The sequence below is a fragment of the Parambassis ranga genome, chromosome 21 (assembly GCF_900634625.1).
Source record: "Parambassis ranga chromosome 21, fParRan2.1, whole genome shotgun sequence".
NCBI classification, from domain to species: Eukaryota; Metazoa; Chordata; class Actinopteri; family Ambassidae; genus Parambassis; species Parambassis ranga.
Window position 1 is genome coordinate 3,354,771 of NC_041041.1, and position 14,105 is coordinate 3,368,875.

Genomic DNA, 14,105 nt, shown 5'->3' on the forward strand with positions numbered 1-14,105 from the left:
CGCCATTAATCACTAATCTCTTCAGGATTAGAGCCTGTATGTTGTCTCACAGGTTTCTGAAAGCACCGCCGTCAGCGACCTGGGAGCTGTCTGCAATGAAAGGCAGCTCCTCAACACCTGTTTTTTTTTTTGTGCATGAATGTCTTTGTTCTTGATCTTTAGAAAAACAATACATCAAAGTTTATTGACTTTTTGTTTATTTTTCATGTTGATCACAAACTCTGCTCTGCTGGAACAGCACTCACTGTTTTGTGTTTTTTTTTTTAACTGATCAAGAATCTTTCCCACACTTCTAATTACACCTTACTGTTGGTGTCTCTTAATTTTTGTTGATGTCTTAATAATGCAGATGTGTATTTTGTACTGATGTCTTGTAAGCGGGACACAGGGAGGGGTCACTCTGTAGAGATGAGAATAATAAAGATGTATTTATTTTCCATACAAATCAGTGCTTCAGACATTATTTTGTGGGTCTGTGTGAGGATATCAACACCAAAAAAATGTGTACTTTAATATATTTTTAAAGTACACATTAAATATATATATATTATATTATAAAAATATTTTGTATTTTCAAACATGCCAGATGCTGGCAGGCGCAGGTGGCCACATTTAACCACCAGGGGGCGAAATAGCCTTACGTTCAAATCTAGAATCTTTTATTGTGAAATCCGGTGTTTTGCCAAAAAGGGATCGTCTGCCAAAAACTGATTTCCGTCGCGGAAGCGCGCACGGCGCCTTAAAGCTGCAGCGCCGAGTTGTCTGTAGCTCAGCTCCGTGCGCGCTCCCGCGACAGAAATTAGTTTTTAGCAGACGATCACTTTTTGGCACAACACCGGAAGCGACTTGTAAACCGGAAGTGGTCATTGTAGGAAGTTTTCCGCCATTAGAACGTCAGTGATTTAAGAAAAGTCCGAAAACGAAGCGGTAAGACGATATTAGAAGACAAACCACACACAATAAAAAGTCAACGTTTCTCCTTTAAAATAGAGAAGGAAGAAGTTGTGTGTTTTAACGACAGACTAGCAAACAGCTACCAGTTTAGCTAGTCGGTGCTAAAACAGGATTAGCAAACTAGCTAACAGCTCATCCAAACACACATGGCGATAAAGAAATGAGGCGCTCGTTTGAAACGGTTTAGTAACAATTAGGTGGAATTGTTGGGGTAATGTCTTGCTCCACAGAGCAATAGATTTAAAATCGTATTATTTCAGCACTGTTCCATCCAACAAATCACTAATAGTGTTAGCTGTTCTTGTGTCTTAGCTACTGGCTAATATATACTTGTTTGAAGTGATAACCATTATTCAAAGTTGTGAAAGCAATAACTCATCTCAGGTTGAATCCTAGTTGACTGTGTATGATAATCAAATCTTTACGTAAACATTACGTCCTCTCCGCAGCTATTGTCCCCTGAACTGTTATTGTCCCTGAGTACAGCAACAACCGAACTGACGTGGGTCTGAAGAGTTGGTGTAATATGTCTTGTGTGATTTTGTGCCACCACTTTCTTTATGAACCTTGTTTTTTTCTAAGGGCAGCGTAGGCGCCGTCACAAAGTATTTAAGTCAGGAATTATCCTAATGTTATACTGGATATTTTCATGTGAATTTATGAGTGTCTGTGGAATACCTGTGGTTAAGGCCTTTTCCATCTTCAACTTTCTATCATTTTTTTAGGTATGGACTCTCCGAGCAGAAATGGAAGTCCCCGTCCTGCCCAGAATGAGGAGAATGGTGAGTAATAATAATAACTTTATTTGTATAGTACTTTTCAAAAACACACTTCACAATTAAAGTTTGGGAACCGAAAGGGGCAATCAATGAATACAACAATGAAACAGGTTGATGAAGATTCTCAGTCATCCACTCTATCATACGTAGAGAAGATTGAAGCAAGGCGTCTGGACTTGTAGAGTTTTCTTGAAGACGTTTCACTGCTCATCCAAGCAGCTTCATCAGTTCTAACTGTTTAGTGGGGAAACATGGTTTATATGTGGTTACAGACCTCAGTGGCTGGGTCTGGGTAAAACTTAAAAAACAATAGCACTCAATGTTTCCATACTTACCTGTGATGATCTGGCTGACTGGGCCAGGTGTGTCTAACAATGAAACAGGATTAGTGTAGCGTGAAATAGCAATTTGAGGTAGATAATATAGATAATATATAAGATAATTGATCGATGACTTGGAAAAGCCAGGTGATAGTTTTAAGAAGAGATGTAAAAGAGGACACTGAGTTTGCCCGCCTGAGATCCTCTGGCAGGCAGTTCCACAGTCTGGGGGGCGTAGACAGTGAAGTCTAGTGACTAGCCCAGGACTTGGGGACTGACGGGAGGGCGTTGCTGGAGGATCACAGGCTGTGTTCAGGCTCATATGGAATTAACAAGTAGTGTATGTAAGAGCGAGCTAAGGCCATTCACAGCTTTAAAAACGATTTTAATTTCAATTCTAAAACTCACAGGAAGCCAGTGAAGGGCAGCTAGAAGTGGTGTTATGTGGTCACTTCTCCTGGTATGAGATAAAAGCCTAGCGGCGGTGTTCTGGATCAGCTGTAATCTGTGAATGTTATGTTTACTGATACCTGAGTAAAGGGTGTTGCAGTAGTGTATTCTGGAGGAAATGAGGGCATGTATGACAGTTTCAAACAGGGGTTGGGGGGAGGAACGGTCAGATTTTTCTTAACTGTGACAGGCAGGATTGAACATCCGTGTAAAACCTGTTATTTGTATTTATTTATTTGCTGTAGTAACAGTTGCTCTCATACTTATCTAATATTATTTCTCTTTCTGACTACAGGACCTTCAGAGGACGAGTCCAGTCCAGCAGCAAAGCAGCCCCAGCAGGCCAGCTCAATGGAGAAAAGCCCTAAAGACAGGCCTCCCCATCAGGCCAGTCCTGCTGCACGCTCCCGCTCCGGGAGCTCTGGCTCGGGGAGCTCTGGTTCCAGCAGCTCAGACAGCGACAGCAGCAGCAGTGATGAAGATGAACAGCAGGGTGCGCTGCGGAAGATCAGAAGCAGTGTGGCTCATATCAAAGTAAGCAAACTCTAATGTGGAGGCTACTTTTAAACTGGATATTCAGGCATGATCGCATTTAAATTTTCCTGTTCTGGACAGCTGGTGCAAGAAAAAACTGCTTTGTCTGAAAAGTTAGTTTCCATAGCAACCAGACCTTTTTAAGCCTAAAACACTGCTGTGAGTTGGAGGAGCCAGGGTTAGCTTCTCCTGTGCTGATTCATGAGAAGGACACTGAATAAAGAGTCAGCTTGTTGATTGACGGAACCACAAATCCAATCGGACTTTGTGTCCATTACTGTCACACTAGACATGAGCTCCCCAGGTACCTACAGGCTTTTACTTAATGTAGGAACTGAGCCAGACCGACTTGACGCTGCCTGGTTGTCTGTGTTTTAATAATGTTCTTCTGACCTCTGAGCAGCCTGTGCTGCAGTGTGATCTTATTTAACATGTAAGAAATGATACTGATACTCTACTTGTTTGTTTTTCCAGAGATCCAGATCCAAAGAACCCGCCAGGTCCAGCTCCAGGGAGCGAGACAGGTCCAGATCAAGAGAGAGAGACAGATCCAGATCTAGAGATGAAGACAGGTCAAGATCCAGATCCAGAGGGAGGGACAGATCCAGATCAAGATCCAGGGACAGGGACAGATCCAGGTCCAGAGGACGAGACAGAACAAGATCCAGATCTAGGGGGAGAGACAGGTCCAGGTCACGAGGACGTGACAGATCCAGATCTAGAGAGAGAGATCGGGATCGCTATGACAGGAGGCGCTATATTCGGTAACACAAAGATAAATATTCATGCAGGTTCTTCTGAAAGTTGTCACGTGCGGGATTCATGTAACTTTCTCTGCTCTGTCCAGGGATCGCTATGACGATCGCCGTGATGATAGGGATGGACGTTTTGGCCGACGGGATGCAAACTCGGATTACAGGAGGCGTGGCCGCTCCGTCTCTCCTTCAGCTGACCGGGAGCCTGTTGTAGCTGATGAGCCGCCAGTCAAGAAGAAAAAGGAGGAGGTGGATCCGATCCTGACAAGGACGGGCGGAGCTTACATCCCACCTGCCAAGCTACGCATGATGCAGGAGCAAATCACTGACAAGAGCAGGTGAGGTGTCTAACCCAAACAGTTTGTAGGTTTTACACCTTAATTTTTTGAGTTACATGTTTAAGGATTCTTAGATACTTGAATGCACCCTTGTGGCAGATTGTAAAACAGTTCCTTCCTTGTGCAGCTTGGCCTATCAGAGGATGAGCTGGGAAGCTCTGAAGAAGTCCATCAACGGTCTGATCAACAAAGTCAATGTGTCCAACATCGTCATGATCATCCAGGAGCTGTTGCAGGAAAACATCGTCAGGGGAAGGTGAACGCAAACGCAGACCTGCACATTAATGCTCATCACAGGTTTTAATGTTAAAAGTTTCAGAGACATTTTTTTTTTAGCTGTCAGGAGTATTAGATGCGTTCAGGGATGTAAGTGTAAAGGTAAAACTGTCATACATTAGAAGATATTGACTTTGTGAAAGTTGCACTTCCTGATTAGTATAATGGAATAAGACAGTGAGAAGCTTGATAAGAGGTTTTGTGTTGTTTGACTGACAGCCTCTTTGACGTCTGTCTGTGTCCGTCAGGGGTCTGCTCGCTCGCTCGGTGCTGCAGGCGCAGGCAGCGTCTCCCATCTTCACTCATGTCTACGCTGCTGTCGTCGCCATCATCAACTCAAAGTTCCCTCAGATCGGAGAACTGATTCTCAAACGCCTCGTCCTGACCTTCAGGAGGAGCTACCGCCGCAACCTCAAGGTACCCGTCTGTCTGTTATGGCCTGAATAAATTAGCTGACATGACAATCAGGCAGCAGCTTTCAGAGAGACTCTGCTTCCTGAAATATAATGTTAGTAGTTACAAAGCTGATTTTCACTATTCAGTGTAGATCACCCTCAATCGTGTTTTTATACTGAGAGGAGGCCGTAAACAATTAATGTAGTTTAACCACCTGACTGCTCGGAGTCACAGTTAATCAGCCTTCATGGATGGAGTTAGCTTAAGTTAGCAACAACAGCTAACTTCTTAATTCACTCAAGTGAAACTAACGAGTCAGCGCCAATGCATCAGGATTAAGGGGCGTTACAACACACCTTCATTTCTTCATCCCTGTCCAACTTCAAGTAATCCGGCCGTAAAAGTGATTTTTCTCAGCCCACAGCATTCAGCTCTCTGCACAGATACGCCCATATACTTCTTCTTATGGATTTCAGACTGAATGCCCAAAGGCTCATTGCTGCCTGTCTCAGCGTGGCGGTTTACGTCCACATTGAACAAAGATCTTAACAGTAAGAGGCCTCACTCCTGTGATTATGCACCATATCCATCATCCAATAAACAAACTTGCAATGACCAAAACTGATAACAGTAAAAAGTGGGATGTTGGCCTTTTACAAGATCTTTGCAGCACCAAAGCAGTCAAGCAAAGTAATTGCATTACTTTTTTTTACTACGCACCTTAGACAAAATACTGAGGTCCTGACCTCAGGGACCTCAGTGGTAGCTACGGCCCCCAGTGGGCTTTGGGTGTATAGTTCTGCTCACAGATCAGTGGAGTAAGAGCCCAAAAATAGCGCCCTATTTCTATCTATTTGGCCAAGAAATGGTTTTGAATGGAGAATCGATCAAAGAGTCCCTCCCCTGGAGACGGAGATGGAAGTCTTCCATCTGACTCTGTGTGAGTCCAAAGCGCTGAGATGAGAAAGGATCTGGAGCTGAATTAGATAATTACCTGGCACTCCCAGAAACTTTTGAACACATTCCAGAGTTTGTGTTTACCTGCTGCAGCTACTGTTCTCGAGCTGTTTGTAGCAAATCCATACTTTCTGAATTTTAACTTGGCAGTTAAGTTGTGTATTAAAATAAGTTTGTGTTTTGTCTTCCAGCAACAGTGCCTGACAGCCTCGAAGTTTGTGGCTCATCTCATCAACCAGAATGTGGTATGTCTTAAATTACAACTTTAAGGTTGAACAAGGATTTTTGTGTTGGATGCAGTGTGTTACAGGTCTCTCCCTCTGTCTCTGTCTGTCCGCTCCAACGTCATCCTCTGTCAGGCCCATGAGGTTCTGTGCCTGGAGATACTCACGCTGCTCCTCGAGCGTCCAACTGACGACAGCGTGGAGGTCGCCATCGCCTTTCTGAAGGAGTGTGGACTCAAACTGACCGAGGTCTCCCCTCGAGGAATTAATGGTAAGCTGCAGCTGCTAACTCATTACTGTCAGTTTGTGTGGATATAAATTGATCTCAGTTAGTTCATTAGCTCAATATCTTGAAGTCTGGGAAGATTTGATGACTCAAATTAACGAGTGAGCACTCTTTTCAGCCATATTTGAGCGTCTCAGGAATGTCCTCCATGAGTCATCCATTGATAAGAGGGTCCAGTACATGATCGAGGTGATGTTCGCCATCAGAAAAGACGGTTTCAAAGATCATCCAGTGATCCCAGAAGGCCTGGACCTGGTGGATGAGGAGGACCAGTTCACCCACATGCTGCCGCTGGAGGACGAGTATAACACCGAGGACATCTTGAGTAAGACCCAGAGCAGGAGGGAGGGGAGGCAGGCAATGAAGGGGCAGCCCTAACGTGTGCGTTTGTGTTTACATAGATGTATTCAAGATGGACCCAGACTTCCTGGAGAATGAGGAGAAATACAAAACCATCAAGAGAGGTGAGAATACGTTAACGGTCTTACATGTCCAATTAGCCATGGCCAACCAGTCTAAATAATAAGCCTTGTTCTGTCAGATATCCTGGACGAAGGCAGCAGCGATTCAGGGGAAGACGGAGACGGCAGTGACGAGGATGATGACGAAGAAGATGAGAATGAGGAGGAAGGAGAAGGTAAAGCCAGATTTTTTTGGAAACTCTAGACCTCTTCAGTCATGCCTGTACTTTCCATAAGTTTGCTTTTGTTTATTCTTTGATGCCTGTTAAAGATGCCTCATCTCTCTCTCTTTCAGATGCGAAGGTCACCATCTTGGATAACACAGAAGTGAACCTGGTTGCTTTCAGAAGAACCATCTACCTTGCTATACAGTCTAGGTACACACATGCAAAGCAAAACACAACAAAAAAACCACACTGACACAGCGAGTTTCATGACTCACATTTCTCTTAGGATGTTGGCAGTTATTTACAGCTCCTGCTATATTTAATGGAGTTGGACTAATATGCAGAGCTGTGTTTAATCTGTGTGTGTGTGAGAGGGAGAGAGAGAGGATGGCTATTTTTGTGAGAGAGCAAGTTTTTACCTCCAGAAGTTAAAACTTTCTGGATGGTTAAGAGCTTGGAAAATGGATTATGCCACCGAATGTCCTCACAGAATTATCCTTACAAATGTGTGTTACCATGGTTACGTTGAAGATCAGTTCACAGGTTTACACACAAAAAGGGACTGAAGACAACACACACACACAGACAGTTTCACGTGCGCTCGCTGATGTTGATTGATTGGTTGATTGTCTTTGCAGCTTGGACTTTGAGGAGTGTGCTCACAAACTGATCAAGATGGACTTCCCTGACAGCCAGACGGTGAGTTTACACACCCCCACTCGCTTCACTGATGTATTAATTAGCCTGTCTTATCTCGGCATTCAAAATCCTCAGCAGAGGATGGATCTGAAAACAATGGAGACACTTACATATGGGTAAATAACACGAGCTGACATGCAGTTGTTGTCATTGTGTAAAAGAAAATGGAGCTGAAACAGCTGATTGAAAGAGTTAATAAGCAGCGACAATGCGTGCTATATTAGTGAGGTCAATCAAAGGAAATGATACAATCGATAGCATCACCAGTGGAATCACTCAGGCTTAAGTCTCAGCTGACAGTGGGTTCACTCCCAGCTGTGAATAGGGAAAAACAACCACTGGTTAGACGTTAAAATAATGGGTAGGTAGAAGCCTTATCGGTTCAGACATTAACTAAAGCTCTGACTTAAATGAAAAATGTAACCCGGATGACTGAGAATCTTCACATGTAGCATTAGTGGATGTCTGTCTGACTGCCTTGCTGCCATGTTATGCTGCCTTTGTGTCTGCTTCTTGCTAATAGCTGTGTGTGGTCCAGAGGTCCGTCTGTGTAGCTGTAATAGTTGGTTTCAGGCGTTGACAGTTGCAGGTCAGCTGTGAGAAGACACTGTGAGAAATGTGTGAGAGGACAGTCCGCTGTGTGTGTGTGTGTGTGTGGTATTTTGTATCATTGTGAGGACCGTGTGAGTTTGTAGCCTGTGAGGTTTTACCAGAAGATCTCTGCTTATATTTATATTTCCAGCCGCCATTAATTATTTGACACGTTAAATATGCACCATGTTGTTTGTGCAGTGTGCATAATAAGGTGGATTTGATGTCATGACTTGAAGCGTAGATTTTGTTTGAACATGATGTGTTTAAGGACTGTTGTTCAGCGTCTGCCAGTGTTTTTTCCGCTATGATGAACAGCACGATCTTCTAAATTTCTCAAATTTATCTGAGCTGAAAACAGAGACCCTTATATCACCATGTACCTTCATGGCAATCCAGCAGCCAAAGTCTATTTTTATGAACGGTCAGTGTGCAGCAGTCTTCTCATGACACATCGTGTAATTGTGTCTATCCCCACTTCCCATCATAAATGCTGAAATGCAACACACGTGTTGTGGACTTGCAGACTGTGGGAACGCGTGGGACGTACCAGCACCTGTCATTCTATAAATTAAGTTAAACTCTGCAAACTTTGACCTTCTGACCATTTCAGCTGCTGATCGACAATAAAATGTTCATGTTTCTCATGCTAGGTTATGCTAGTTGTTTAATCACTTGGTCTGTTTACAAAAGGTCTTAGTGAAGGAAAAAATGCGACATATGATCAAGTGGTAACTGAGACTTTTAACCATTTTCGATTATTATAGATGAATTATGCTTTACTTGATTATCCACAGTTCATGCTGGCGTTTTGAAAGCCATCATCTCTGTAGCATTATCACACTGTCACCTGTTCATGTGTGAGGAGGGATTTCAGTGACATGAGAAGAAACACCTGCTGTATGCTGCACTGAATGTGTCCTCACAAGTATACTGACATAAAAGCTGTGAGTGTGTGAGAGAGAGAAAGAGAGGTCAGAGCTGGTGACCTTGTCAGTCAGCATTAGGACTGAATCATTCAACACAACAGCTGGAACACACTCACACACACTCACACACTCTTTGAAGATGTTTGTCCGTTGACACACTCCCCTCTCTGCCGCACTGTCTCAGAAAAAAAAGTGTTTCTGCTGCAACATTAACATCAAAACCAAGACGTCTGAGAAGATTGTTGCATGTAAACAAGTGTTTTAATCCAAACCACGAGTCTTTCCTAAACCTAAACGAGTAGCTTTAATTAATAAGTTATGATCTCACATGATCATATGAACCTCAGCCTCCTGGTTGTTGGTCTTTGTAGCACTGTGCTACAAGTGAAAGTCTTTTTGAATTGCACCAAAATCAAGCAGTGACCTGAATCCTGTCTTTATTTTATAGAATATGTTTTGTATTTGTGTGTTTTATCAGTTGTATAGTGACATCATCTGTGCTTGTATGTGTGTAAATGAGATGTTCTGTGTTTGTGTAAACAGAAGGAGCTGTGTAACATGATCCTGGACTGCTGCGCTCAACAGAGGACCTATGAGAAGTTCTTTGGACTGCTGGCCGGGGTGAGATGCAGTAAACACGCCTGGTGTTTACTATACTTGGTGTTATTTTACATAGGCTTGGTTTAAAGGGTCAGTTTGTCCGGATAATAAAATATATTGGTCCTCTCGTGGGAATTAGTTTGTGCCAATCAGATCACTAGTGATGTATACATTGGGGTTCTCATGATACATTTTTAAATGATAAACCCTGAGCAGGAACATGTGAAATGACATGTAACAGCTGCACACTGAAACACATGTTAACGTGTGTGTGTCTGTGTCTGTGTGCCCTCAGAGGTTCTGTCTGCTGAAGAAGGAGTACATGGAGAGTTTTGAGGCGATCTTTGCGGAGCAGTACGACACGATTCACCGTCTGGAGACCAACAAACTGAGAAACGTGGCCCGGCTGTTCGCTCACCTGCTCTACACAGACTCAGTACCCTGGAGTGTAAGGACACACACACACTCCAATTACAATCATACAATCAATTCCAGTCACTACACTCAATGTTAACCCTTTAATGTGTTGACCAGGTATTGGAGTGTATCCGGATGAGCGAGGAGACCACCACATCGTCCAGCAGAATCTTTGTAAAGATCCTTTTCCAGGAGCTCTGTGCCTACATGGGCCTCCCGAAGCTCAACCAGAGGCTTAAAGACCCGTACGAACACACACACACATTGAACAGTTGTTACCAAATACTACAAAGTTTTCCTGTTTAAGAAGCACCGAAAACAATAGAAGACTTATCAAGTTACAACCTGACCTGTGTGTGTGTTTGTTTCAGGACTCTGCAGACGTTCTTCGAAGGGCTTTTTCCTCGTGATAATCCCAGAAACACTCGCTTTGCCATTAACTTCTTCACTTCTATCGGACTGGGAGGTCTGACGTAAGTGACACATACCAACATAATCACAAATAAACTGATGTCAGGTGGTGAGGCGTGCTGTTCCACTTCATCCTAGAAATGTCGGGCTCTGATCACACAAAACAAAGAACAGTTTAGAAAAAGGTTTTTGTAGCCTTTACAGACAGAATAATCAGCAGCTGAACAATTTTAAATTGACCTTCTCTCTCTCTCTCTCTCTCTCTCTCTTTTTCTCTTTCTCTTCATCTCGTAGGGATGAGTTGAGGGAACATTTAAAGAATGCACCAAAGATGATCATGACTCAGAACCAGGAAGTGGAATCATCAGACTCCTCGTCTTCCTCCTCCTCTTCCTCATCTGAGTCCTCCTCATCAGACTCCTCCAGCGACTCAGACTCCTCGGACTCCTCCTCCTCCAGCAGCAGCAGCAGCAGCTCAGGTACAGCCGTCTGAAACTTATAAAAACAAAGTTTGATCCACCTGAAATATCTGATGTTAACTGTCCAACAGATTTTTACCTGGTTTAGAACCACACTACAAAATGTCTATATGAGCAACAGCACAGCTTGTGTAGGCAGCCTGCTGACTGACTTGCTGCAGCGTGTTGATTCCTCTCTAAATCATTTGCATTTCGCAGACTGTCTCCTTGAGCTTGTTGTGTGACAGCTGAAAATCTTGGCTGTTTGACAGATTTTTCTTCTTGCTTCATTTCTGCCACATAAACTTGTGTTTTCACCCTGTGAATATATTTCCTTCATGGCAGAAAAAAGGACTTTCAAGAAGCCTCCACGTTAAACTAGGCCAACGATGCAGGACTTGTTAACTAGTCAACATTAATCAAATTTAATTACATTAAAACCATCTATGGTGAGACACTGTGTGGACGGTAGTTTCCTCCATTTCTCTCTTGAACTCACATCATCACCGTGTGAGAGCTTGTTGAACAGTCAAAACATTGCACGGCTACATTTATTAGCTGGAAGGTTAACAAGCCGCATCACATCGAGGTGTAGCTGACTGTTGAAGTGTTACTTCAGTCCAGTTTGTCGCTGGTGTTTAGTCTGCTTGTTGCTTTTCTGTTGAGCTTCAGATCCTCAGCAGTCAGACATTCACACCCACTTCACGCTGTGTGGAGGTGAGAAAGTACTTTTGGTTTCGTATTTTTGGCACATTGCATCTGTGCAATTGAGTGCAACACTAAAAAAATGTCTTTCTGGAGACACTGTCTGAAAATGTGCAGTGTTATATAGACATTGGGTAAAATATGTTGCATCTTCTTTCTCTCTGTGACAGCTGATGTTTTGTGCTGCCTTAGAGGTTATAACTAGCCTACTGTGATTTCTGGCTTGCTTAACATGAAGTCATATTTACATTTATGTGGAGTAATACTCCTCTTTTTCCTCCAGACTCTGACGGCAAACACAAGAAGAAGAAAAAGAGGAAAGAACAAATTGCAGAGAAGAAGAAGAAAGACAAGGACAAGAAGAAGCAGAAATTGCCAGACAAGAAACGGCGCAAGAATGACAGAGATGAGGACGACGACAGCAACGACGAGAAGCAGGCCAGGAAGGACAAGAAAGACCGTGCACGTGAGCTGGAGGAGCGTGCACGTGAGGGCGCCCGCCGCGGCCGACGAGATGACAGATCGGAAGAGGAGGAAGAGGAGGAGGACAGGAGGCGGAAAATGGACAGACAAAGAGATGGCGAGAGGGAGAGAGACAGAGGTAGGGAAAGGGAGAGAGAGCGAGCGAGGGAGAGGGAGACTGAGGATAAGAGAGAGAGCGAGCGAGAACGAGAGAAGCAAAAGGAGAGAGAGAGGGACAGAGAGAGGAATAAAGAGAACAGAGACCGAAACAGAGAGCGGGAGGAGAGGAGGAGGAGATAAAACTCGCAGTGATGGACTGATGACTGACAGACTTGAAACGTCTCCATCTTTCCCCTCTTTACCTCATCCTGTCACTCTGGTGTTGTGGGTTTGGGACCTTTCACTCCGCCTGTCTCTCTTTTGTATTGTTAATTTTTGATGTTTATGAAATCAGAAAAAAAAATTAAAGTCGTTTTAGATGTTTTTATTTTGTTTCTTTGTCAACTATTTCTGACATTCGACACGTCGCTTCACTATGCTTATACACCTACAGCCTGTAGCTAGTTAGCTTAGCATAAAGTCTCTGGACTACTTTTTACCTTGACTTGCAGGAAGTTTTGTGTCACCCCTGACCCATATATAAAATGTCCTCTTGTAGATTGGTAACATCCACCATGTCCAGACAGAGCAGCTGCAGCTGTGCTCCTGGAAAACAGCTGTATAGTCACAGATCAGTCTTCTAGACAGGCTAATAACCCGTGAGGTATATTAGTTTTTCATAAGTGTACATTGTTCTCTGTAGAATACCCTTCCTGTCTTATAACTTTCAGATTTTGATGTGAAACGAGGGTTGGGCAGAGTTCATTTGGTTGCAATCTGCAATCTCGCCACTAGATGTCACTAAATTCCACTCATTGGTCCTTTAAGTCAAATTATCGAAGGATCCAAAAGGAAATGTATGTTACTGCCCCATGCAGCCTCGCCACTTCATGAGTTATGAAAGCATTATTTACAGTAAACAGTGTTTTCTGCTGGTGTCAGCTGACAACATGCAGACATCTGCAGTTCACTCACTCTGTCCTTTACAGGATCAATGGTGCTGAGAGTTTCTCATCTGTCCTGCTCTACCTGCAACGTTTTTTCCACACAGGTACTGTGACCTGTGCACTGATCCACATTAACCCCCACTACAGGGAGCTGACTAATGAACAGGTAAACTGAAATGCACCTTCTTGTTGTTACTGTCGACATTTTTTCAGACACACATGTTGTGTCTGTCGTTGCGTTCCACCAGCTTTTTTCCATGTTTGTGTAGATTTTCAGTGTTTTACATAGACAAGAATCATGTTTTTATCCCTGATGGTGTTAGCCTTTAGCTCGCTGCATGGTGGTAAGCCATTTAAACATCTCTTTTGTTTAAACCCACTGAGCTCTGTGTGGCTTGTGACGTGATCTGCTGTCAGTATAACTGTGTGTGTGTGTGTGTGTGGCTGCTGCTGCAGTGATGGTCTCTACAGTCTTCACCTCACACACACACACATGCAATATTTATCTGCCTGCAGGATTTGATCCTCACAGGCCAAACACACTTAACATTATTATTTCATTACTGTATTTCAGCCTTGGTTAAATTGATGGCCGAGGCTTCCAGATGTTCCAGTGGTTGTCAACACGCTAGTGTGTTAAATAACAAGCTTTAGAAGTTTGTAACCTTTACAGAGCTAAGAGCTTTTTGTGCTAAGCTAACCTTTTCCTCCCTGAAGCTTTATTGTAATCTGACTGAATTATTCAGAATTATTTTAATAAAATTCACCACAATTTAAAATCTATTTGTTTTTAAATCTGTGTGTACACTTGTTTTACAGTAGTGCCTTCCCAGTGCTCTCTGTCACACACACACTGCTGTATCCTTGTACAACCTTGACGTGATGTTCAA

The 14,105-nt window shown here is 43.3% G+C and overlaps 1 protein-coding gene across 1 annotated transcript; it reads left to right on the top strand.

The window, feature by feature from the left end:
- The first annotated feature begins 835 nt into the window (after nt 1-835).
- On the top strand, nt 836-12,656 carry cwc22 (CWC22 spliceosome associated protein). The gene is made up of 20 exons (XM_028394414.1): nt 836-927; nt 1,680-1,736; nt 2,799-3,037; nt 3,512-3,801; nt 3,885-4,130; nt 4,258-4,386; nt 4,655-4,823; nt 5,951-6,004; nt 6,119-6,254; nt 6,388-6,594; nt 6,671-6,733; nt 6,811-6,906; nt 7,026-7,107; nt 7,536-7,596; nt 9,660-9,737; nt 10,012-10,164; nt 10,251-10,378; nt 10,505-10,606; nt 10,839-11,023; nt 11,991-12,656. The coding sequence occupies exons 2-20, from the start codon at nt 1,682-1,684 to the stop codon at nt 12,467-12,469; spliced, it is 2,952 nt and encodes a 983-aa protein (XP_028250215.1). The 5' UTR covers nt 836-927; nt 1,680-1,681; the 3' UTR covers nt 12,470-12,656.
- Nucleotides 12,657-14,105: the final 1,449 nt, after the last annotated feature.